This window comes from Colias philodice, chromosome 14 (assembly GCF_061535455.1).
Source record: "Colias philodice isolate Cphi_HAF_F1 chromosome 14, ilColPhil1 Martin Lab GWU primary, whole genome shotgun sequence".
Classification (NCBI taxonomy): domain Eukaryota; kingdom Metazoa; phylum Arthropoda; class Insecta; order Lepidoptera; family Pieridae; genus Colias; species Colias philodice.
In genome coordinates this window covers 5639425-5662345 of record NC_143099.1, presented here as the reverse complement: position 1 = coordinate 5662345, position 22921 = coordinate 5639425, and the positions used below count along the sequence as shown (strand labels likewise).

Here is a 22921-nt window from a genome sequence, read left to right as displayed (position 1 = left end):
AGAAAAATTAGCTCTTCTCTAAATTATTAAAAAGGCTCAAAAAACAATAACAAATTGATAGTAAACATCCGAGCATCACACAACAGGAAAATCAATGCAGGCTAAATGATACAACTTTTTGTGACATCAAGGATGTGAACATGCGAGTTAGGCGACTTTTATAACTTGAAGGTCATGTCCAAGGTCATAATATGTATCCTTGGAAAAGTCCTTGACTTTCCGAGTTGAAATGAAAATTATTTGCAGCTGTTTAAAATAATACTTACCTTAACTTTTCCTGAAAAGAGTGTGAAGAGTATCCATAAGATAAATTTCTAGTGACAACTTATGGTCACATTTCCCGATAGATACCTATAGGTAATATATTTTCGTATAACATAATGATTAAACTTCTTGCAATATTCGACAACAATAAAACTGATAGACATAATATTATTATGTTTATAAGAGATGAATGACGTTTCGTTAAGTCGTCACTTGTTTGAACGAATATTGAACTGACAATAAAAAATCTTGTTAAAACGCTAATAAGATAAAGACTGATTATAACAATGTATAGTTCGTTGAAAGAATATTGGTTTAAACCGGATATAACTATACTTATCTTTACACTCGTTACGTTTGTGTGAAACCGTCAACCACGATTTAGATTAGCTCCTATCTAGTATAAACCAACAGACTTGCTAATGATTCTTATAAACATTACCATTGGTGTGGAATTGGCTTTATTATTGCATACTGCCTTATCTTTTTTTGTAAAATTCCATCTGAAATGTGCACTTTGCAATCTACAGTGGTAATGGAAAGTTTAGACCAGTTTAGACAATCGCATGCTTACGATACAGAATTTTATCGCAAAAAGAGTTGAATCACTGTAAAAGTGGTGTCACACGTATATTCGAAACTGATATGGTACATTATCTAAATGCTATCGTCTGAAGTACCTACTGATAACATTGTCTACTTTATACAGTTTTTTGAGGATGTGTGACGATGGGTGTAATTAAAACGATAAGTTGTTGATAACAAAATAATATTTGCCTACAATTGTATGATTTTAACTTCCTTCTTATAATTGATGAAAAATATCTTTAATTCAATATGATTTGTTTGTTAATCCAATACAAATATAGGCTGTAGAGACTAGAGCGTTATATAATATATCAACGCTCTACCTCTAGCCTCTACATCCTAAGATATTATCTTATATTTTATAAACTTTAAATAGTAAATGTTATCAAAACCTTGTTATAAATATTCAATTTAAAAAATTTAGGCACCCAAGTGCTGTTATACTTTGACAGGCTATAGATAATAAAGTTCCTGTTAACCTAGGTTACGCTTACGTGTGTTAGTTTAAATTTATTGTATACATATAAAACGACATTTATACATCGTTTAAAAGATATAAAAATCTCAATAGCTAAGCTTGGGACCAGCTTGGTGTTTGTAGACTGCCCACCTTATAGTAATTACGTGTGTAAAGTCACGAGACACACAAAAATAAACAAGACATGCGACAATCGTGAAATGTTGCCAACTAAGTACTAGCGTAGTTCCAACAATAAACAAAGACTTTAATGCAACACACATTTCCGAGACAGATTGACATAACAGGATTGGTAATAAATAATCTGAAAATTGTGATACTCCTCTCTTAATGCATGAAGCCAATATAAATCCTATAACAGCTAATACAATTATCGATTATTTGCTCGCTATTAATCAAGCGCAAAACAAAAATAATAACAAATAGGCCGAGCTTAATGAAGCCGTATATTTTATGGGTATGGGTACGTACTACATACACATATTATGTATAACATACTCCGAAAAGGTAAACTGCTTTTCTATAATACCATTTCAATTCCGTCTTTATGATACAGGTTTTTAAATCATAAATGTCATTAGCAGCATTTTAATCTGATTGAAACTGTTTCCTTATTTCAAAGACATCATAGTTTTTCAGCCCATATTTATTATTTTATTGAGTTAATAGTTTCAAATTTTTATTTCTTATTAAATCTCGATTTTTCACTTTAATGCATCAGAAAATTAAAAATATATAGGTAATATGGCTTGTGTTAATAAGTCCTATAGTGTAAAAAATTTGTTTGACCTATATGTGTCAAATAAAGTAAATCACAAGAAGCTCTACAGTATCTAAAATATTCAATGTAAGTCCAATGTCGGACGTTTACCGATTCACCTTCACTTTACCACCATAGGTCAATGTATCTTGTTGAATCGTACATGGGTTGTTGTAACATTGTGAGTAAGATTTTTTTTGTAATATCATTAATAAGAAATCACAAGGGAAATATTTAAAAGCTAATATTACTTTCTTTGGCATTATCGATATCACTTCGAATATCTAGATAGCACATAATATAAGTATCTAGATAGCGCAGGTGTGGGGTGGCATGACAAAATATATTGTCCTATGTGGCAAATTTTTGTACTAAAATTAGGTTTAACTTTATGATCTAGACAAAAGGCTCATAATTTAAATAGCAATATTAAATTAGGAGCCAATTTACAAATTCTAATTAGGTACATAATCATTTTCATTGAGCAATAAGTTAAAAACTGCGTTGATGTATTAACTAATTAGGCTAAATTTTACGAAAATAACTAAGATTCTTAAAATACTGGATAACCAAGACATGCTTTTAATTGCCAGCTATATCTACGAATACTAATGCACTTGCAAATATAGAAAGACGTCGTCTGACGCCTCGGGGAATTTATCTGACGTCATAAGCGAGCCCACGCTCTGTCCAATCAGAATAGCATACAGAGAGGCGCGCCGCGTCGGAGGGAGAAAGATAAACAATGTGAAGGGCCAAAGCATTCATTGAAATAACGAATTATTCATTATTTAGGCCATGCCGCATTGAATTTGAAATAAATATAAAAATAACTCGTCATTAAGTACCAATATAAAGTTGTATAGGTTACTTTTCGCCTTCAAATTCGGCGCTAACAGCTAGCCGTACTACTCTGCCGCGTATAATATTTGCGCACACGAAGGAGATAACAACAGTTTACTACCATGAATGAAAAAGAACGCGTCAGCTTGTAGTCTGTACAAAGTACGAACGAAGCACAGTCGGTGGACGTAGCCGTAAATCGTAATCCGTATTCCTCATATCTTTGCGGGTAGGGCAAGTCGTGCGTCAAGTGTTACGCGGTTTTTATTTTATATCGGAAGGAAATAAATAGTTTCACAAATTCAAAATGGGTATGGTAATAAATAATTTGCCTCAGGTGAGTCCTTTTTATTTTTTGTGAATTTTTATACATTGGTTTTTTTATAAACTGATTTGTTTTCGATGAAATACATATTGGAAAGCAAGTAACATAAGCGACAGTAGTAGTGTTGTAATGACCGCTTTGACCTTGTGAAACTCGTTCGCGATAAAATGGACGGTTAGCTTACCGTCACTACTCGTGCTCGGAGAAATTACATTTATTTACGTATATATCTCAGTGCGCCTATTAGCCAACATTGTCTCACGAAAATATGCAATGAAAGATGCGGTACAACTATACGAATTGATGTGCCACTAACCCGATTAGTTATAAGCAAAAGTTACGCTGACATAAACAATTTCAATTCTAATATGAATTATTCAAAATTATTCTTTATTACTATGAACTGAAGGAAATTACCAATTATATCAATTTCTTTATGAGCTAATTACTCCAATGTAAATTGATTAGGAAATGAAATTAGGTAGTAAAAAATTTCCGGGTGATGCACTAGAAGTTTGCCTTCAACACATAATTCTTTCTTTGCAGATTCGGGAAGAATGTGAAGTATTTCACATGTCTGACAAACAGATCAGAGAAATTATGAGCAGGCTCCACAGTGACCTGCTCAAAGGTCTCGGGAGGGACACTCATGCGTCTTCCATCGTCAAATGTTGGATTACATACATACAGGACTTACCTAATGGAAAAGGTAAATAAATAACTTTCAGGATTTCTTATTGCTTTGAAGCACATGAGTCCTTAGACTTATAAAAATCTATCGTTTGTTACAGAGCGCGGCAAATTCTTAGCTTTAGATTTAGGAGGAACAAATTTTAGAGTACTTATTATAAACCTCGGTGAAAATCACTTCGACATGCAGTCAAAAATCTATGCCATTCCAAACCATATTATGACTGGCACGGGTGTCGCTCTATTCGACCACATCGCGGAATGCTTAGCCAATTTCATGAAGGTTTGTGACATCGCAATTTGCAATATCTTTAAGAAAAATAACATTGGTATATTAATTTCCTGTGATAAAAAGTTTAATTACAACGTTATCTTACTTTTAGGAGCATGACGTGTATGAAGAACGCTTAGCATTGGGTTTCACATTCAGTTTCCCGCTAAAACAATTAGGTCTTACAAAAGGGGTGTTACAACGTTGGACGAAGGGGTTCTCGTGTTCGGGGGTCGTTGGTGAAGATGTTGTACAGGGTCTGAAAGACGCTATCGCCAGAAGAGGGGTAAGCAATCTTTTGAATTATTCCACGATTACATTCAATTGTTTTACAAGTCAAATTCATTATTCAATTTCGAATGCAAATATGCTTGTACAATGACCCTCAATAGGTAAGCAAATAATGAGAGTCGATAATAACTTTTATACACATAAACCAAATTTATCGTAGACAGTTCCACTTTTCTTTTTGATAATAAATACCGGTATAAAAATATTGAATCGATATTTGTGTCAGCTTGATGGTATAAATATATCTTTATAAATTCGTGATGGAATCGTAAAGTTTGGATAAAAATTTCGATCATTTGTGAGGTATAAAATTTTACAGGACCTAAATTTGTCCGTGATGGGCATCCTTAATGATGCAACGGGGACCCTTATGTCGTGTGCACATAAGGAACCCCATTGCCGAATAGGAATTATAATCGGTGAGTTGACGATGATATGCAAGCTCTCTGCTAGAAATAAGGCATGACTTACAAATGAGAGCCAGTAGAGGCTTTCAATATCTTTATATAACTAAAAATCTTACTCTAAATATATAAACTCTTTAAACTTTACAAAATTTAAAATTAAAGTTATAAGCAAATTTGATTCTGCATGCGCCTCAATTTCCTGATTTTCAATATCTTTATTTATTGAGATGATTTGCATGTAATAATTCCCGCTTCTATTTTATTCAATCATTTTATTTTCGAAATTACACGGTGTCGAATAGATTTATTATTATTTCAATTATTTGGTTTAATAGCAAAACTATAATTTTATATTTTTACTGTTTATTTTTGTTTTAAATAGCGTGTTTTTTAAAAACTTATACAAGTAAAAGGATCCAAACATTGAAAGCCTCTATGTATCATCATCAACATCATGGGTATACGTTTACTATAAGGAACTAAGAAATTGATAGGAAACTTTATTATGGGACTGAAACGCCAAAACTATAACCGCATGTTTTTCACTCTTGTAGGACGTACAGATTGATATTTGCGCTATTCTGAATGACACCACGGGCACATTGATGTCCTGCGCGTGGAAAAACCACAACTGCAAAATAGGACTCATCGTCGGTAGGTTTACCTTGTGTGGTTTAGCTTGCTTTATTGTGATAAATGTAATGCCGTGTATCGTATGTGACAATAATAAGTATACTGCGATAGTCGGTAGTTGTTTGAGCTTTATTACGAACGCAATGTAGATGTTTACTTCAAATTTTAATCCTCATTCCACATTGCAATAATCAAGTCCATTGATAATTACATTCTTATTGATTGTTGTTCCATGTCCATTGCCATTAACAACTAAAATATGCATATGGGATCATAACAATGACAATGACTATCGAAACATGAGCATGCTACATTTTATTTTTATTTTGTTTTAATTTTTCTTTTCCTTAAATAATTCTTATTACTAACACTGTAATTGTATGTAATATCAAATTATTGCAGCTTACTGTTATGTTGCCAATTTTTGTGTTTGCATCGTTCATGTTATTATTTATAAAATTTTAACAAAACGTATAATTCAGGTACGGGCAGCAACGCGTGTTATGTGGAAAAGACAGAGAACTGTGAGCTATTTGATGAAGAGACCGGCAAGCCGGAACTCTTGATAAACACTGAATGGGGCGCGTTCGGGGATGATGGCGCCCTAGACATGGTTAGAACCGAATTCGATCGGGAAGTGGACGCTAAATCCATCAACCCAGGCAAACAAATGTAAGTTTATAAACATCTAAATTACTGAGAAACTATACGATAAGCTTCAATACAAAGTGATAAGCAATTTACTCGTTAAAGTATTGTTATTGTATCACGCAAGATTTTTTTTCCTTGACGTTCTCGAAATTTCTAGATTTTAGGCATGGAAAATACTGTTCATTTTGCGCCGTATTATATTCCCACGCCAATGATATCCTGTTTCATTCGCTGTATTACATTATGGTTCATAGTTCATACCTTCTTAAAACGTGTTTCGCTCAATAGGCTCTAATTTATTGTTGTCAGCGATTTAATTTCAAGTCACATAAGCTGAGTCACATTTACTCGCATTTAATGTTAGTCATGATCGTATCATTTTTATACTCGTATGATTATGAAGATAGCACATCGTTAGATAAAATGATTAAATAAAATAATTAATGATTGTGGTATTTCAAAAATCATAAGGGTATTAAAGAGTATGAACCGCTAGAATACATTTTGCATTAGTTATTTCATAAATCAAAGAATAATAAGTAACTACTCTTTAAGGAAAAACAGGTTTTTTCCCTAAATAATAACTGCATGTACAGAACAATATACCTAATAAATTATACTATATTAAGCTATAATATGTCATATTTGAGTATATGGACATTTTTCATAACTGCAAAACTATTCTTTATGACCCTATTATTCTGGTATGTACTTACATACTTATGTAACCTATAATTTCGCCCACAGACATAATTTTAGGTCGCACTATGTCGAAGATAAGGCAACCGCACGCGCAGTTACCAGGAATTTGTCTCAATCTAGCTCATAAAAAAGCTTAACTTAAGACTAATAAAGGTTATTTTTATTTCCAGCCAAGAGAAAATGATATCTGGAATGTATATGGGAGAGTTGGTACGTCTTGCTCTCGTGAAGTTTACACAAATGGGTTTACTGTTCGGCGGCCGCGGGTCCGATCTATTGTTCCAAAGAGGTTGCTTCTACACAAAATACGTGTCTGAGATTGAATCTGACAAGCCGGGAGACTACACTAGCTGTATGGAAGTCCTAGAAGAATTGGGTGAGTGGATTTTTTAATCCTAGGTTCAGTTTAACATACATTTGAATAGTTTTAATATCGAATAGTAGGTACCTAATTAATTTCTTAAGATAATAAATAATAAAGTCGCGAAATATATATACATATAATCTGTAAATAAAGTCATGCAGAGGAACCCATTTTATGAATAAAACATATTGATATCAAAATGAAAGCGAAGATATTAAGGATGTAAATAAATTAATAAGATAATTTATTTTACATGGCGTATTTAATTAAATAACAATTAAGTATCGATAGGTTCGTAAATGGGTTAATTTTTAAACCAGTTTATTAAAACTTAAATTTTCATGGTAATAATGACATGCGACGCTATTGCGGTTATAAACAAATGGTTATATAAAATGGAAGAATTTAATAAGTATGTTGTTTAGTTTGTTATTTGTAAACTATCGTTTAATCGCATTTTGCTTTGCCTATGCAATATATCTAGGAGGGCAAAGTCGACACAGTTAAAGTTCAGTGCTATCAGCAATTATTAACAATAAACATTGATAAAAACCAATAAAACAGCTAATGCTAAGGTAACAGTAAATAAATTATTAAACAAACAAAGATCTTCAACGTCGTAATAAAATGAATTAATAAATAATTAAATTAAGTAGGTAAAATATAAGATATCATTAGATACATATTTTGTAACTAGGAAAACTGAATAATTAATTATTATTTCAATGATTTGTCAATATATTACATGACGACTAATTGTAATGAAAAATTTTGTAATGAAAATTATTCGTATGGGACAAGTCACAAGCCTCGCTAAGTAGTCTCAAATTTTATCATTAGCTCCTTTAAAGTATAAAGTTGATCCTATAATTAGCATTTACGCAAATGATGATAAGTTTGATTAACGTAGTGAAAATGTTGTATGATAAATATATGTGACGTAGAGCTTTGACGTAGTTTTGGCAAGGCATCTTGTTAACGCGTTATATAAGCAAAAAATCAAGCTGTTGCGAAGTGGATTTCTTTATATGAGAGTGACTGACTTATGAAAGTTGGGTCGCTGTATTTGCGTTGCAAATGACGGGAAAGAAAATATTTTTAACCTACTCAATATAATCCGCAAAAACTAGCTCATGGACGCATTATAGAGCGCGACATAATAATAAGATAGGTCTGCCTGAAGGTGACATTCGTTTCGTATCAAGTCTAAAAATGTAAATTATTAAGATTTTTGATAACAGGTAAATTTACTTATACCCAGCACGCACTGTATGGTTTTTGTTGTTTATAAAATAATCGTGCAAAAAGTCGAACGACCTTGTCAAAAAACGTTTTAAATCAAGTTGATAAAAAACGGGTTTAGCTGTCTACCGATCACAATAGTTGTAGCTGCATGATATAATTTCTTAAATATTATCTATCATAATTGGATTTATCTGTCCATTTTTATCTTTATACCATTTGAGTTCCTATGAAAAGATAATCCACAGCGGTCAATTTAATGTATTGAGTCATAGGTAATCTCAACACTGATAGCACCAAAATAAAATTTACTAACCCGGAAAACGTTGTTATACTAGCCAGAGCCCAAAGGTATGCAAAATAGTTCCCGATCTACTGAATATACAGATTTTTTGAAGTGAGCACTTTTTCTGTAATGGGTATAAAATCTTAAACTCGCGTCAGGACACGTGACCTGATCGAAAAAGCGTAAGACGGATACCATTCCAAAATATCAAACATGCTCAACGTTAATAATCAAGTTTTCACTTCTGCCGGCACTCCCGGAGTGCAACCCGTCTTTTTTTTATAAAAATCGTCCTAATCGTTCCAGAAGAGTTTGGAGTACATATAGCAGACATAAACATTAACCCAATACCCTATCCAGGTCTCTCCCACGCGACAGAAGTGGACATGGCGGCCGTACGCCACGTGTGCGAGTGCGTGTCCCGTCGCGCCGCGCACTTGGTGTCTGCGGGCATCGCGACACTGCTCAACAAGATGAACGAGCCCAGAGTCACCGTTGGCATCGACGGCTCCGTGTACCGGTTTCACCCGCACTTCCACACGCTCATGTGCGAGAAGATCGCGCAACTCGTCCGACCCGGCATTACGGTGAGCAAATTCAAATTCAAATTTCATTTATTTACAAAAAAGGTGTTATTACAATGTTAACGCGCTAATACATTCTACCCACTTTCTGGGTGTGCAAATATTGAAATAAGTTAAATGGAAATAAGTTAAATTACACTACACCAACACTACACAAATTCTTCGCGTCACTAATCACTATTGTTAAACGTCACTAATTCTTCCTTGTCACAGATTCCGCAATGTTCCGCAAAGCATCATAAATCCTAGCTTACTAAGAGTACCCAGGGATACCCTTACTAATCTAGCACTTAGTCAAGTGCCATGAATGTGAGAAGTATCTGTTATTGATAAACCCAATGAGGTCACGTTATTTTTGGTCAGTCGTACTAGGAATTTCCCAACATTGTTAACTAAGATTTCATCGCGAAAATTCTTCGTTATTCGGATTTTACTGCATTTTGGTTCAGGTAGCACTCGATTTAAAGTTAATCGTTTCGTATTTTTCCATTGAAAATAAACCTTGATAATACTAGAAAGCTACATAGAATGAGTACCTTTATTACCTTCTAGTTGCGTATTTCGTGTTGGATTTATACTTGAAGACGCTAGCGCAGTACTTAATTTTATAGCTTGCAATTATCTTGCTTTCACATGCAAAACATTCCTCTATTGTATTGTGTAGATCTGAAAGTATAATAGGTACGTTTAATCTATATCTTGCCATAATAATAAGTAATATTCGTCTTAAAGTCCATTCTTTATCTAGCCAAGATAAAATATTGGAGTAGCCGAGCCTCCGTCGCGTCGTGTCAATGACAGGGTTCATCATTCATTAGATAAAATTGTTTTTAATCCAGCCAAAATAATATCGAACTACGATTTACGTAAACAATTTTATCTTTAAAAAACATAAACCATTTTAGATAATATACTTGTTGTTTAAAAAATATTTTATTAATTCTTTTATACAAACGTATTACACACCCACTGACGCGGATGAGTGTAGTTTGTAAATTATTGTTTCTAAGTAAAGCTGTTAGCACAATAATTATCCTCATTAGTCATTATTAATTTTCTATTTCATTTGTATAATGTCAAGGGACTTGTTAACCTTAATCTGCTTATAATATACAAAATGTAATTTTAATTTCTCGGCTTCGTATATATATCTTTTTCTTAGTAAAAAAAGAGGATATTATAGGTAACTAGCTGTTGCCCGCGACTTCGTCCGCGATTACGTCGTTTTTCGTCATTCGTCGTTTAAAAAAAATACGTGACACTTTATTTTTGAATGTTCTTAATTGTCTCTTATAAAAATAAACTACATTAAAATTGAATACTCTGATTAGAAAATCTTAAAATCGGAGGACATCGAAAATCTGAGGAAAACATGAATTTGATTTAAATTCTACATTACTTAGTAATTCAAATAATAATCTAAATTAAATGTAGATTAACAGTTTGAGCGCATCATTATATAATATGTACCTAAGTATTAAATTACGTTAGTTTACATAGTAATTTTACTAAAAACACGATGACTTTCTTTCGCGCTCGGTACAACAAACTAATCATGTTTGTGGTACGTGGCCCGCGTCACTTGACCCCCCGCGAGTTCCCCTCCGTTACTATGCGAAAATACATTCGTCGCCCTACTGTAGGAAAAATTGTAATATTTTAAATTCGAGAAATATTGATTTCTTATATTCGACTATTCGTTGTAGTCGAATACAAAATATATTTGAAGAAACTTAGGTTGGCCTTCAGGCAAAAGGGATCCTATCAAATGATAAACTTGACCTTGTATCTTAAAAGTAAGCATGAAAGGATCCTCTGATAATTGTTGAGCACCAAAGGATCATTTAAAACGCACTACTATAAGAGCGAATATTGTCTAAGAACTGTTTAGATTGCACATGTTCCTCTAAAAGTAGTGATTTCAAAGGTTCTGGTGTATCTTCAAACGAAAGCCGACTCCTTACTCCTCTTTAAAGCATTACAAAAAGAACATACTACGTTAATATCGCCTATACAGAAGATGATCTGTAATCAATTGTGAGGTTATAAGCAAACCCACTTTTATATTTGTCGGACCACACCACCGAATTCGTAGATTGATCTTCTATGTTTACCTCTTAAGTCATTAAGACTGTCGAAATCTGTCTACAGTAAGACGGGCCTCTCGCTATTCGTCCGTTTCAAGAGACCAAATAGTTTCAATTCTTAATCTTTCATTAAACAAACTTATTAATCGTACTTGTCTCAAATAATGGTAATATTCGCGTCCCTACTCTAGTCATTGCTTATGCTCATGTTCATCTTCAAGAGATCGAATAATATTATGGTGCACCCTATCATTTGTCAAACGGTCTTCATATTGAGTAAAAGTTTCAGATTATCGAGATAAAATATGCCATTTGCGGTCAGCTGTGAGACGTTATACCCTCTCAGTGAAGGTTTCGGTCTCACAGGATAGTACATGCCGTTCGCGGTCAGCTGTGAGCTGCAATTCTCGTTGTGAAGCGGTTTCAGGTTCTCGGCATAACACATGTTGTTTTCGGTCAATAGTAAGCCTCTTACCTCTAACGATCCTTGAGAACTCTTATTTCTCATTTTCTTAGCTTTGCTCGAATTTCGATATAAAGATTTTTTAGGTGGCACTGATGCGAGTGAATAAAAATTAAGTTGAAACGGACTGAGAGTGTTATAATCATCAATCATCATCATCATCAATACATATAATAAAATTGTGGAAAAGCGATGTCTGTACAATGAAAATATGTAGAAAAAAATTAGCAGGTGTTATTATTAAATCGATCTTGAACCCAAAACTGTAGTTAAAAATTTTTTTGTCTGTTTGTATGTATGTTTGTGCACGCTAATCTCAGAAACGGCTTAACCGATTTAGATGCGGTTTTCACTAATGTATTGTGGTAATCTTCATTTAACATTTAGTGTTTAATTCATGTCAATCGGTTCATAAATAAAAAAGTTATGACAATTTATAAGTAATCACGGCGAACATTTGCTAAGGCATTCTATTGTACACTGTACAGTGTACGATAAAACGTAATTTATCTGTTATACGCTACAGTTATTCCTTTACATGTCCAGATGATCATATCAAAATTCCCCAAGGGTTTGGGGGTAAGCTGAGGTAGTAGGGGGGGGCGGGGTCAAATTAACATTATGGTTACTTCTAATAGGTAAATTTTCCACATAAAATGTCCTTTAAATTATGTCGTATTATATTTTTAACCCCCGACGCAAAAAGACGGGTGTTATGTGTTTGACTGCTATGTATTTCTGTGTGTGTGTGTGTGTGTGTGTGTCTGTCTATGGCACCGTAGCTGGCTAACAGGTAAACCGAATTAGATGCGGCTTTTTTTTTGTTAGGCAGCATATTTTCCGACGCTGGTTCTTAGATAAATTGTATCAAAATCGGTTCATCCACTTATTATACCTACATAGGGGTAAAAGTGGGAATGAAAAAAATGATATAATAATTTATTTTTAAAGATCGTCGGGAAGTTTATGAAATTATTTATTCCTTTTTCTATACACTTTTCTTCGATTAAACGGTTTAGTTACGTGCTCCCTCTCTCTCTCTTCAGCCTTTAGTTACGTGCGTGAGACAGGAAACATCTAATTTGGATTTGTTGCTGGATTTGATAAAAATTGAGTATCGATTAAGCTGATCAGTGGCTACACCATACATTATTAAAAACATCCATTTAAGAAAGGAAGGAAATAGAATTTGCTCCTCTCCCCCCCTGGTTCCTAAAAAATAATATGACATAATTTAAAAGAAATTTTACGTAGAATTAGTTAGGCATTTCTTTTTTGATTTTCGATATTATATACTAATCATAATTTTTAATTACAATATTATGTAGTAACTATTTGGTATAGGTTAGGCATTTCATTTCTTGATTTTCTTTAATAAGTTGGTACGTAAGTTTTTTAGCTCAGTTTAGTAAGAAATTTTAATAACAATTCTTTTAATTATTTATGGTAGTACGTATTTACTCAATAATTGTATGTTAAGTAGTAATTCAGCATGGGCGTAGCCACGGTGGGGCTGGGTGGGGCGCTTACCCTGGCTTTGATCTGGTAGGTACCAATTGTGAAGGGGAGTGGGCGTTGGCGTGGGCCTGGGAGTGGGCGTGGGAGTGGAAGCATTAAAATAAAAACAATTATTGTTGCCCCACCCTGAGCCCATGGTCATAGGTCCCATAGTCACTATTCCACGCGGACGAAGTCGCGGGCACAGCTAGTAGACAAATATAATCAGAAAGCTTTAAACTCCTAAGCTCAACCATAAAAGATAGACATTAATTATGATGTCGGGAGATATTTTTTATATAATATGGAGAACATTTCTTTCATACTAATAATTGTACCAAGTTTCGTTTAAATCCGTCGAGTAGTTTTTGTTTCTATAACGGTTATACAGACAGACAGACGGACAAAAATTTTTGGCGTCAGTGTCGATCCCTAATCACCTCGTGATAGTTATTTAGGAAATATATTTCATGTACAGAATTGACCTCTACAGATTTAATATAAGTATTATTCATATAATTAGATGCCAATTTCCATGTGACGTTAAATTCGACTATACAATAACTAACAGACAACGCAGGTTACTCTCGTTTCCGTAAGTTGAGGCGGCTACATATTCGGTCCTCATAACTTCACTTTTTGTGAACGAAACGACAGCGCGGTTTAATTCGATGCCAACACCATCAAAAAAAGGAAATATTTTTAATTGTGAAAAAATATTATGATTTACACTATTAATACTATTTTAACATTAACACAAAATATAAGATTGTGAGTGTGTAAAAATAAATCCAGCTAGTTTCACATCAAACTTATGTTATACGACATGAAAATATATTAATTACCAAGCAATAATTACTGAACAAAAGTATTAACAGTCAAAGTATATTTTTACTTACAACATGTAAATGATGAAGGAATAATAATTATCAACGAACTAACCGTTTTGTATTATTGTTTATAAATATAAATTCATAAACAATAAATTTATAAAGAATAGAAAAAATTCGACCACTAAAGAATGCTGGTTCGAGTCCCGCCTTGTTATCGAATTTTTAAAACACGAAGATTTTTAAAAATGTAACCAATGAAAACAATCAATATTAGATTAACTGTAATGGTGTCTAGTTTGACTTAAAATAATAAACATCTACCCTCACTTTTAAAAATGTAGTATATTCACACGAATTATAAGCGCACCTTATAGGGAAGGGAAGATATGGGTTAAAGAGTTAAATAAATAAATAACATAATTATATTTAAATTATTAATTTTTAACATTGTGTTCAGTAGTGTTAACATGTAAATTGATTTGATTTTTACGAAATCTCATAGATGGCGCTGTTTCAAATTTGTATACTAATAAATTCATTAAACTGATTCTCTGCCCAAATTACGTAAATGACATAGTTTTTATTGTGTAAAGCTAGATAATAGCATGGCTTACCCGAAACCAACATTTAAACATGAGTCTTTAGATTGTACGCTGTCGTAATACACGGAATACGTAAGAAAAAAAAAGGTTCACAGCTCCTCCCCCGGAGGTGATAGCATGATAATATGTTTAAAAAAGCCTCACCCGACCTGTTAGTAATATTCATGCAAAATTTGAAGTCAATCTATGCAGTACTTTTCGAGATTAGCCTGGACAAACATACAGACAAACAGACAAACAGACAAACAGACAAACAGACAAAAATTCTAAAAACTATGTTTTTGGCTTCTATATCGATTATAGATCATGGATCATGTATTCTTTTAAAAAAATATTCAATGTACAGTTTTGACTTTCCTACGATTTTATTATATGTATAGATTAGTAGCACCTTTTGGCCATTTGCTTAAAATATAATAATTTGCAATCGACCTTGCGGAACAAAGAAACCTGTTAAAATAAGAAAAATAACCTTGTAGATCATTTCGATTAATGTCGAATATACCTAAGCGATAGAGGTTACCTACTCTAACATTCATTAATTAATTGCGCTAGGTTTTATTTGAATTTACCTTAATATTTTATTTTATGTCAACCAAGTGTACAATTATTTAAAGCTTATCTCATTGAGAGTTATCTCATGATGATGATGTTTTGAAATGGTTTTTTACTGATAAAAAATTGATGGAAAACTCAAAAACTACCTAACCGACAGATCCATTCTTCGGTAACCTATTAAAAACTCGAATTTCTATTACCCGAATCTTAAAACCCCGAAAACGGTTGTTAGAACTTTTAAAAGACAGATGTAATGAATGACAAATTTTTTAAATTCCTTTTTTAATTTCCCAGATGAATCAACTTTCAGATGCACCAAAACCAGATTTTTAAAAAGTATTTTTTTGTTTCCCGTATTCTCATAATCCAGATCTCAATATACCAGATTCTCAGAATACTTTTTTTTGTTTCCCATCGTACCATTTTCCAAATAAACTATTGCCAAATTTTCATAATCTTTTTATTTGGTTCCCATATAATCGTATAACAGATAAACTATTGCCAGATTTTCATAATCTTTTTATTTGATTTCCATACAATCGTGATTATACTATTACTATCGACTGAAAATAAACATTGTCAGTAAGTAAATTTATTGTTTTACTTGTCCATTACAGACCGGTTTTAGTGTCAAAGTCGACTCAGTAGGTTAGGTTTGAACTACGACCCCCACGCTAGAACTGACTCGCTATTGTTTTACTTGCCTATTACAGAAAGGTTTAAGTATCAAATTCGACTCAGTAGGTTAGGTTAGGTTTGAACTGTGACCCCCCATGCACGAGCCGAGCGAGCGAAGCGAGCGTGCCGCGGCAGCGGCCGGCGAGTGCCAGAACCGACTCGCTATTGTTTTACTTGCCCATTACAGAAAGGTTAAAGTGTTAAAATCTATTCAGAAGGTTAGGTTAGGTTCGTGCTGCGTCCCCCTGGAAGGATTACGTTTTGCTGGATATCGTTTATTGGAATTTCAAAAATCTGGACATTGTTTGTCTGGATATCAATTAACTGTATTTCAAAAATTTGTGTTTTAAAAATCTGGCTTTCGCGCATATGGATTACGGTCATCTGGATTTTGTGCATTTAGATTTCGTATGTCTGGAATTCATTCGTCTGGATTGTAAAACGTCGTACAAATAAAGAAATGGGCAAATGAAATTCGGAGTTGCGATTATATGGCAAACAAAACTTCGAAATTTTAAAATTCGGGGTTATGAAAAAATGTCCAAACGTTTTCTGGATTATGATATTCGGAATATTAAAATTCGAGATTAAGATAGGTAACCCCATTCTTCGTTCAAGGCCGCAATTAGGCAATAATACTTAAATCATACTTTATTGACTTTTTCTTTTATCTCAACGTATTGTACATTTGTATAACTGGTACGATTTGTTTTCAGTTCGACCTCATGTTATCAGAGGACGGCAGCGGGCGCGGCGCCGCGCTGGTGGCCGCCGTGGCGTGCCGGCAACAGCTAGCTCACGCGTAGATACTAAGCTTAGCCTATCTGCTAGCGGTGCTACGTGGTCGCATACAACGCACACACTCCGGATTTAACATCCAACCGTCCCCAAATATTATATCTGTCCGACGCATCGTAGATGAAAATACTGTCATCTACCCACAAATTGCAAAACGGCTTAATAAATCCGGCTGTACAGAAAATAACCTCTAACCCCAGTGTATAAGGAAAAGACGGCGATTCTAAAATTTATCGAACTTATGTAATTTCTGGTTTTGGCGTTGAACGTGCGATTGCTTTTCCTCGTGCGGCAAATTAATTAATTATTTTCCGCGGCTCGAAATATTCATCGCGTACATCGAGACTTCGTGGTAATATTTTTAAATTAGGAAAATTATTTTAGATATTAGTTTAGCGTTATTGAATTAGCGCTGTGTGCTTGGACGGACAGTCTACCGCATAGCTCTCTGTTGTTCAATATAGGAGTATAGTAGTTATTGATTGAAAATCGCGTATGTACTCCAAAGCCCCACTGAAATGTATCGTAGGTACTTGGAACGAGTCCAAAGCAAAAATACACCTTGATACAATACTCTGGTGTTCTCTTGTAACTACGACTCCTTTTGCACATGTGCCCTTATCGAGAATTATTTTTTGATATATAAAAGATAGGCACTAAGATTCAATAACGTCGTCACTATTCTGATATTAAAAAACTTAAAACGTCACGTGTACTTAGGTCATAACGATTTTAGCATAGTCTAGTCACAATATTTACAACGGATACTTAAAAAATTTGTACTAACCTTACAAAATTTCTACTACATTTATTGTTATACATCGTTACAAGACTGATATTATGTATATAAAAATCTTAATAATATCATCATATTGTATTGGTCTTAGTGTCGATCTAACCAAGAGCACACTGCATTTGTTATGTCTTGTACACATTTGCAAGCGCGCCGCAACTTCATGATCTTTTCGTTAAAGTGACTAAAATTTGTTTGTATGAATTATTTTAGAGATAGTTTTTAACTTTTATGACAGTGAAGGTCTTGTAATATAAGAGTCTACTTTTATACCGTATAAGATATATTACATAATTTACAAAGAATACAAGGCGAACATTTTTATTTATTAAAAAGAGATAAGTATTTACTTTTATACAATCTGCCACATCTTCAATAAGATGTGACTGATAATATTCATATTATGGCAATAACTAATTTCGAATGTAGCAATACATGTGAATCTCAGGAGCATTATTTATGCTATCCGCATTGATGAATTCATACAATCGATAATTATTATCATTCCATTGCCAGACCAATAACACCAAATGCATTAACTGAGATATTCACAGTATATTTGAAAATAATTAATAATTTTTATGGTTTTTAAAGAGGACAAAATTTTGATTACGTTGTTGGTTATCATGATTTCAGCGTCATTTTTATTTAATTATTGATATTAGTATATTAGTAATACATATATTTAATTTTGGAATTCAGTTTAATTAATTAGCAAAAGATTCAGTTTGTATAGAGATCTAATTATTGAAATGAATTCTAAATAATTTAATTTAAGTGAGTGTTTCGATATTTAACTGTGATAGAACTAGGACTTAATGTAAAATTGTTTGCTCGTTTACTTTCTGATTATTTTGTTATAAATAGATTAAGATAGATATTAAATGATTTGTTTTCACGAGCCATAAAGATGAGTAGTTATTATCAGTTTGTAAAAAGCAGACAGAAAATAATAAAAATATACAAACATATTGTTGCCTTGCAACCTATTGAGGGTATATGTATTCATTGACGTATCTTACAACAATATTTTAAAAGCACACCTATATTTTTTCTTAACGGATGTTGATGAAAAAATGTTTTTGTTTATTACACCATTCTATAGTTCCTAGTTAAAAATAGATGCATTTTAATTTAGTGTTGTACTTGTCATTAATTTTGTTGCATGGTGTGCAATCTGTGTTTATAGTGTATTTTATGACATATTATTATTATTATTTATCATGTCACTGCGTAGTATGATAATGGCGGATATTCATTACTTAAGAGAACCAAATAAAGTACAAAATAAAATTGGAAATGATTTTTGAATTGTTTAGTCCTTGTTATTCACAAGGTTTAAACTTTAAACATAAAATTGAACATGTCTAAATTTATATGTATTGTAAATTTTGCTCAAATGGCATTATTAAAAAGAATTGGTTGATCATCTTTTTTAAACTTAATATGAGAATACATTGTTTTATTTGATATTTCTGCAAACAACCTACATTCCATAGGTATGGAAACAACTATACTTAGATATCTGATGAAATAATTTATGATGTATGATGATGCAGAAATGTACTTACTACATATCACATCTGAAATATTGCGATTATTGAATAACATGGGCATGATTTTGTAATTATGTACATATATATAATTATATAGTATTATTACTAACCTTGTGAATCATGAAGCTGGTCTTTACTTAAGAGGTACTTCTCATTTGAGGTTTTTGTATATATAAATAATGTCATACAGTTTTACCTACAAATTATTTTAGAATTTATTTATGGTATGAATAGGGAATAAAATTACCAAAATGAAGAAGCCATTTTAGAAAAACAATCATTATTAGCTAGCTCCAAGTATGTATGAGCTATTGGAAATGTTACTTATTTGAATAATAAATTTTTAAAAAGGTTTTGATTTTTTATTTTTAAAAGTTAAGACTTAGTTTTACTCCAGATCCATGTTGCTACTTATATTTTACTAGCTTTCCGCCCGCGGCTTCGCCTGCGTTTTCAAAGAAAAACCCGCATAGTTCCCGTTCCCGTGGGATTTCCGGGATAAAACCTATCCTATGTGTTAATCCCTCAATATGTGTGAATATAAGTTACCCTCTATATCTATACTCATATTATAAAGAGGAAAGGTTTGTGTGTATGTATGTATTTATGGTTTTCACGCATAAACTACTGGACCGATTTTGATGAAATTTGGCACAGATAATCTATAGACCCTGAGAAAGAACATAGGCTACCTTTTATTGCGAAATATGTACCACGGGCGAAGCCGGGGCGGACCGCTAGTGTGTGATAAATTTCATTGTAATCGGTTCAGTAGTATTTGCGTGAAAGAGTAACAAACACACAAACATCCGCACAAACTTTCGCATTTATAATATTAGTAGGATAAATTTATTTTGAAATGTTCAAATAAATCATAAATCAATCAATTGAATAAATGCAATACTTACATTAAAAAAATTAATAGTCAGTGTATTTATAAAATCGTTTTAGTATAATATGTATAATGCTTGCCAATATAATATCATATTGGTACCAAAAAGAAAGAAATAAATTTTAATTGGTTAAAAACTCACTCATGTGATTAATATATGAAATATCGTAAACTTGTGTGAAACTGATAGTGATTGGAGTAAATAAATAATAAATACAGTATATATCCCTACTTGCATTGTCCAAGCCATAATATAAGACTTTGAATTTCTCCAAAAAGGTCCTTATGAAGCATAAATTATGCAGAAAAATTTTAAAATATAAAAAAATCCCACGTTGATAGTGTGAAATATAAAACCAAATGATGTTTATTTCACTTTATTGTCACAATTAACACATTTACAATTGTGCACTAACACAGAGAAAAGTGAATATGTACTTATTGACTACTTATAAAATAATAGTGTTAACCAATTAATTATCTTTAAACATTTTTTTTGGTCAAAATAAAGATTAAACATTTTCTAGTAAATAATGCAACCAATAATATGTTATACCTAATCAAATAAACATTTAAATAAATAATTATTATAAATACAATATACAGGAGGGATAATTTCGAGATTCCTTAGCCTTATTGATAGAGATAATAATAATTGTTGAATTTTAAATTCACTTTCTACACCTATCAATTAAGCATTATGAAACATTTCATCACATTTGAGAAAATTAGAATATTATACATGAAATAAAGTAACCCTCTCCATGCCAATACATACATATGTGTATAAATACAATTATATGTATATGAAATTGGTTAATTAATAAAGATAAATTACCTTACACAAGCTGATCTTGATCAAAATTTTGTCAATTGAACTGCTTTTCATATGTTCTTATGCAGTATTCAATTATTTTTTCTAATTTCATCATTGTGCAAGTAGCACTAATTAAAGAAATTAATGAGTGAATTTTATGAATCTGAAATTTATATGAGTGAATAAGCATTTAATAATTAAAGTTTAGCTCGATAGCCATGACACAGTACATAATTAAATTTTGTGTTTTATTTATATTTAATCTATTGTTATCAAGACAATGGTGATATATACCTTTGGATATTTTATAAATTCATATTCTTTTCTTGACTTCAATGATAGAAAACTTCATTTTCATCACTGAATGTTTTCAATATTCATTCATTTTAAATGGGTCAATATTATACAATTTTCAACTTAAAAAGCATTTTGGTTAGTATAGTAATAATTAAATAAAATGCTAATCAGTCAAGCTGCATGAAAAGGGTTAAATTAAGATTTAGACACGGCATGCACAATCTGATGGTGTCCTTGCTGGTCTCTTTGGTGCAGCCAATCTCTTGGAAGTGCCTGTTCCATATTGTATACCAGACCCTATCCTCTCTGGATCTAATTCTCCTGTCTCTATTTTAGCAAGGATTGTCTTAGAGCACTTCAGAAACGCTTCTTCTACATTCTCTCCCGTTTTAGCACTGGTTTCAAGGAACATCAACTCTGAAAAGTGAAATAATATTTATGTAGACTATGAATTGTATTGACTCATAGAACAAGTAAGTTTTGCTAAACAAAGCTTTTAAATAGGAAAGTACTTACCATTATCTTGCGCAAATTGGCTAGCCTCAGTAAATGTGACTTCTCTAGATTCTTCCAAATCCTTTTTGTTTCCAACCAATAATATCACTATATTGGGACTCGCCAGGGTGCGTGCATCTCGTAGCCAGTTAGAAAGAGCATTGAAGGAGTCTCGTGATGTAATATCATACACAAGTAGTGCTCCTGCTGCTCCCCTGTAGTAGGATCGCGTCACTGACCGAAACCTTTCTTGACCAGCTGTATCCCATATTTGAAGTTTGGTTGATTTACCACCAATATTAACAATTTTAGACCCAAACTCCACTCCTATGGTGTGGCATCTATCTTCTTTGACTACAATATAAACCGTTTATTAATTTACATAAAAGATTCAATCAAGCGTGTAGTAAATGATGGCACTCACATTTATTTCCAATAAAATTATTTAGGAGGCTCGATTTGCCAGTCCCAGCGCTTCCGATCACTAGGAATTTGAACAAATATTCTGAAACAATAGAAAGCGTTGTTACGTTTCATCGAGCAGTCGTATTGTAGTTATAGTTATTATAAACAATCCCACAATAATTACCATATGATTCCGACATTTTTATAGACTCAATGCGTACAAAATATCTTCTTTTCCACTTCTATACTCATAAATATTTAGATAAACATTACATGTGGACAATCAGCAAGAACTAGTTCATTCCAATAAAATTAGTTTGTTTGCAAATAAATTATCTTCCCAAACCAAACTTCACCAGCAAAAGATGACATTTGACAATTATTCAATATTGAGTATTGACAGTCTGAGGTTTTCCACGATTTCCTTTTCCTGTTGCATCAAAGAGTAAAAAGACCAGTGTGGCCGGATGTAAAGCCGGCTGCTCACGTACCTGCTTGCTGGGGCAATATTGAAATTGCACACTCCAAGCAATTTTTAAATTGAACTCTTTGCTTTTTAATTGCTCCGAATGCCGTGCAACCGGTATTGCCCCGGCATGTGTAAGTTGTTCCACAGATTAAGTAGGTATTAGTTACTACGCCAGTGAGTAGCCCGCATAAAGAAAAGCTCGCCACAAACGTCAAGATTGAAGATATTTCATTAGCAGTTTTATTAATTGTCATTGATTTCTATAAATGAAAGCTCACCCTATGACATCAATTTATTATACC

The 22921-nt window shown here is 32.7% G+C and overlaps 2 protein-coding genes and 1 long non-coding RNA gene across 7 annotated transcripts in view; 1 reads left to right on the top strand and 2 right to left on the bottom strand.

Annotated features, from left to right (window-relative positions):
- Nucleotides 1–13498, bottom strand: part of LOC149482859 (uncharacterized) — a 32143-nt gene extending 18645 nt beyond the window's left edge. The window contains exon 1 of the long non-coding RNA XR_016316640.1: nucleotides 11162–13498. This is a non-coding gene — a long non-coding RNA (uncharacterized LOC149482859). The remainder of the gene's footprint in view (nucleotides 1–11161) is intronic.
- The window catches only part of Hex-A (Hexokinase A), a 34208-nt gene extending 14611 nt beyond the window's left edge, over nucleotides 1–19597 (top strand). For 2 of the 5 annotated variants that reach the window (XM_089703663.1, XM_089703664.1), the window contains exons 2-9: nucleotides 3805–3967; nucleotides 4050–4231; nucleotides 4332–4505; nucleotides 5472–5571; nucleotides 6033–6222; nucleotides 7074–7279; nucleotides 9156–9382; nucleotides 16814–19597. In XM_089703663.1, the coding sequence (XP_089559789.1) occupies nucleotides 3805–3967; nucleotides 4050–4231; nucleotides 4332–4505; nucleotides 5472–5571; nucleotides 6033–6222; nucleotides 7074–7279; nucleotides 9156–9382; nucleotides 16814–16903 (1332 nt within the window). In that variant the 3' untranslated portion in view covers nucleotides 16904–19597. Of the gene's footprint in view, nucleotides 1–3089; nucleotides 3271–3416; nucleotides 3544–3804; nucleotides 3968–4049; nucleotides 4232–4331; nucleotides 4506–4829; nucleotides 4930–5471; nucleotides 5572–6032; nucleotides 6223–7073; nucleotides 7280–9155; nucleotides 9383–16813 lie in introns of those variants that run through there. The other 3 variants (XM_089703662.1, XM_089703661.1, XM_089703666.1) reach the window with 3 other exon arrangements.
- A 900-nt stretch (nucleotides 19598–20497) lies between these two features.
- On the bottom strand, nucleotides 20498–22537 carry Rab4 (RAS oncogene family member Rab4). Its single transcript, XM_089703660.1, has 4 exons — nucleotides 22335–22537; nucleotides 22170–22250; nucleotides 21767–22099; nucleotides 20498–21667 (listed from the first exon to the last, which is right to left on the bottom strand). The coding sequence occupies exons 1-4, from the start codon at nucleotides 22348–22350 to the stop codon at nucleotides 21453–21455; spliced, it is 645 nt and encodes a 214-aa protein (XP_089559786.1). The 5' UTR covers nucleotides 22351–22537; the 3' UTR covers nucleotides 20498–21452.
- Nucleotides 22538–22921: the final 384 nt, after the last annotated feature.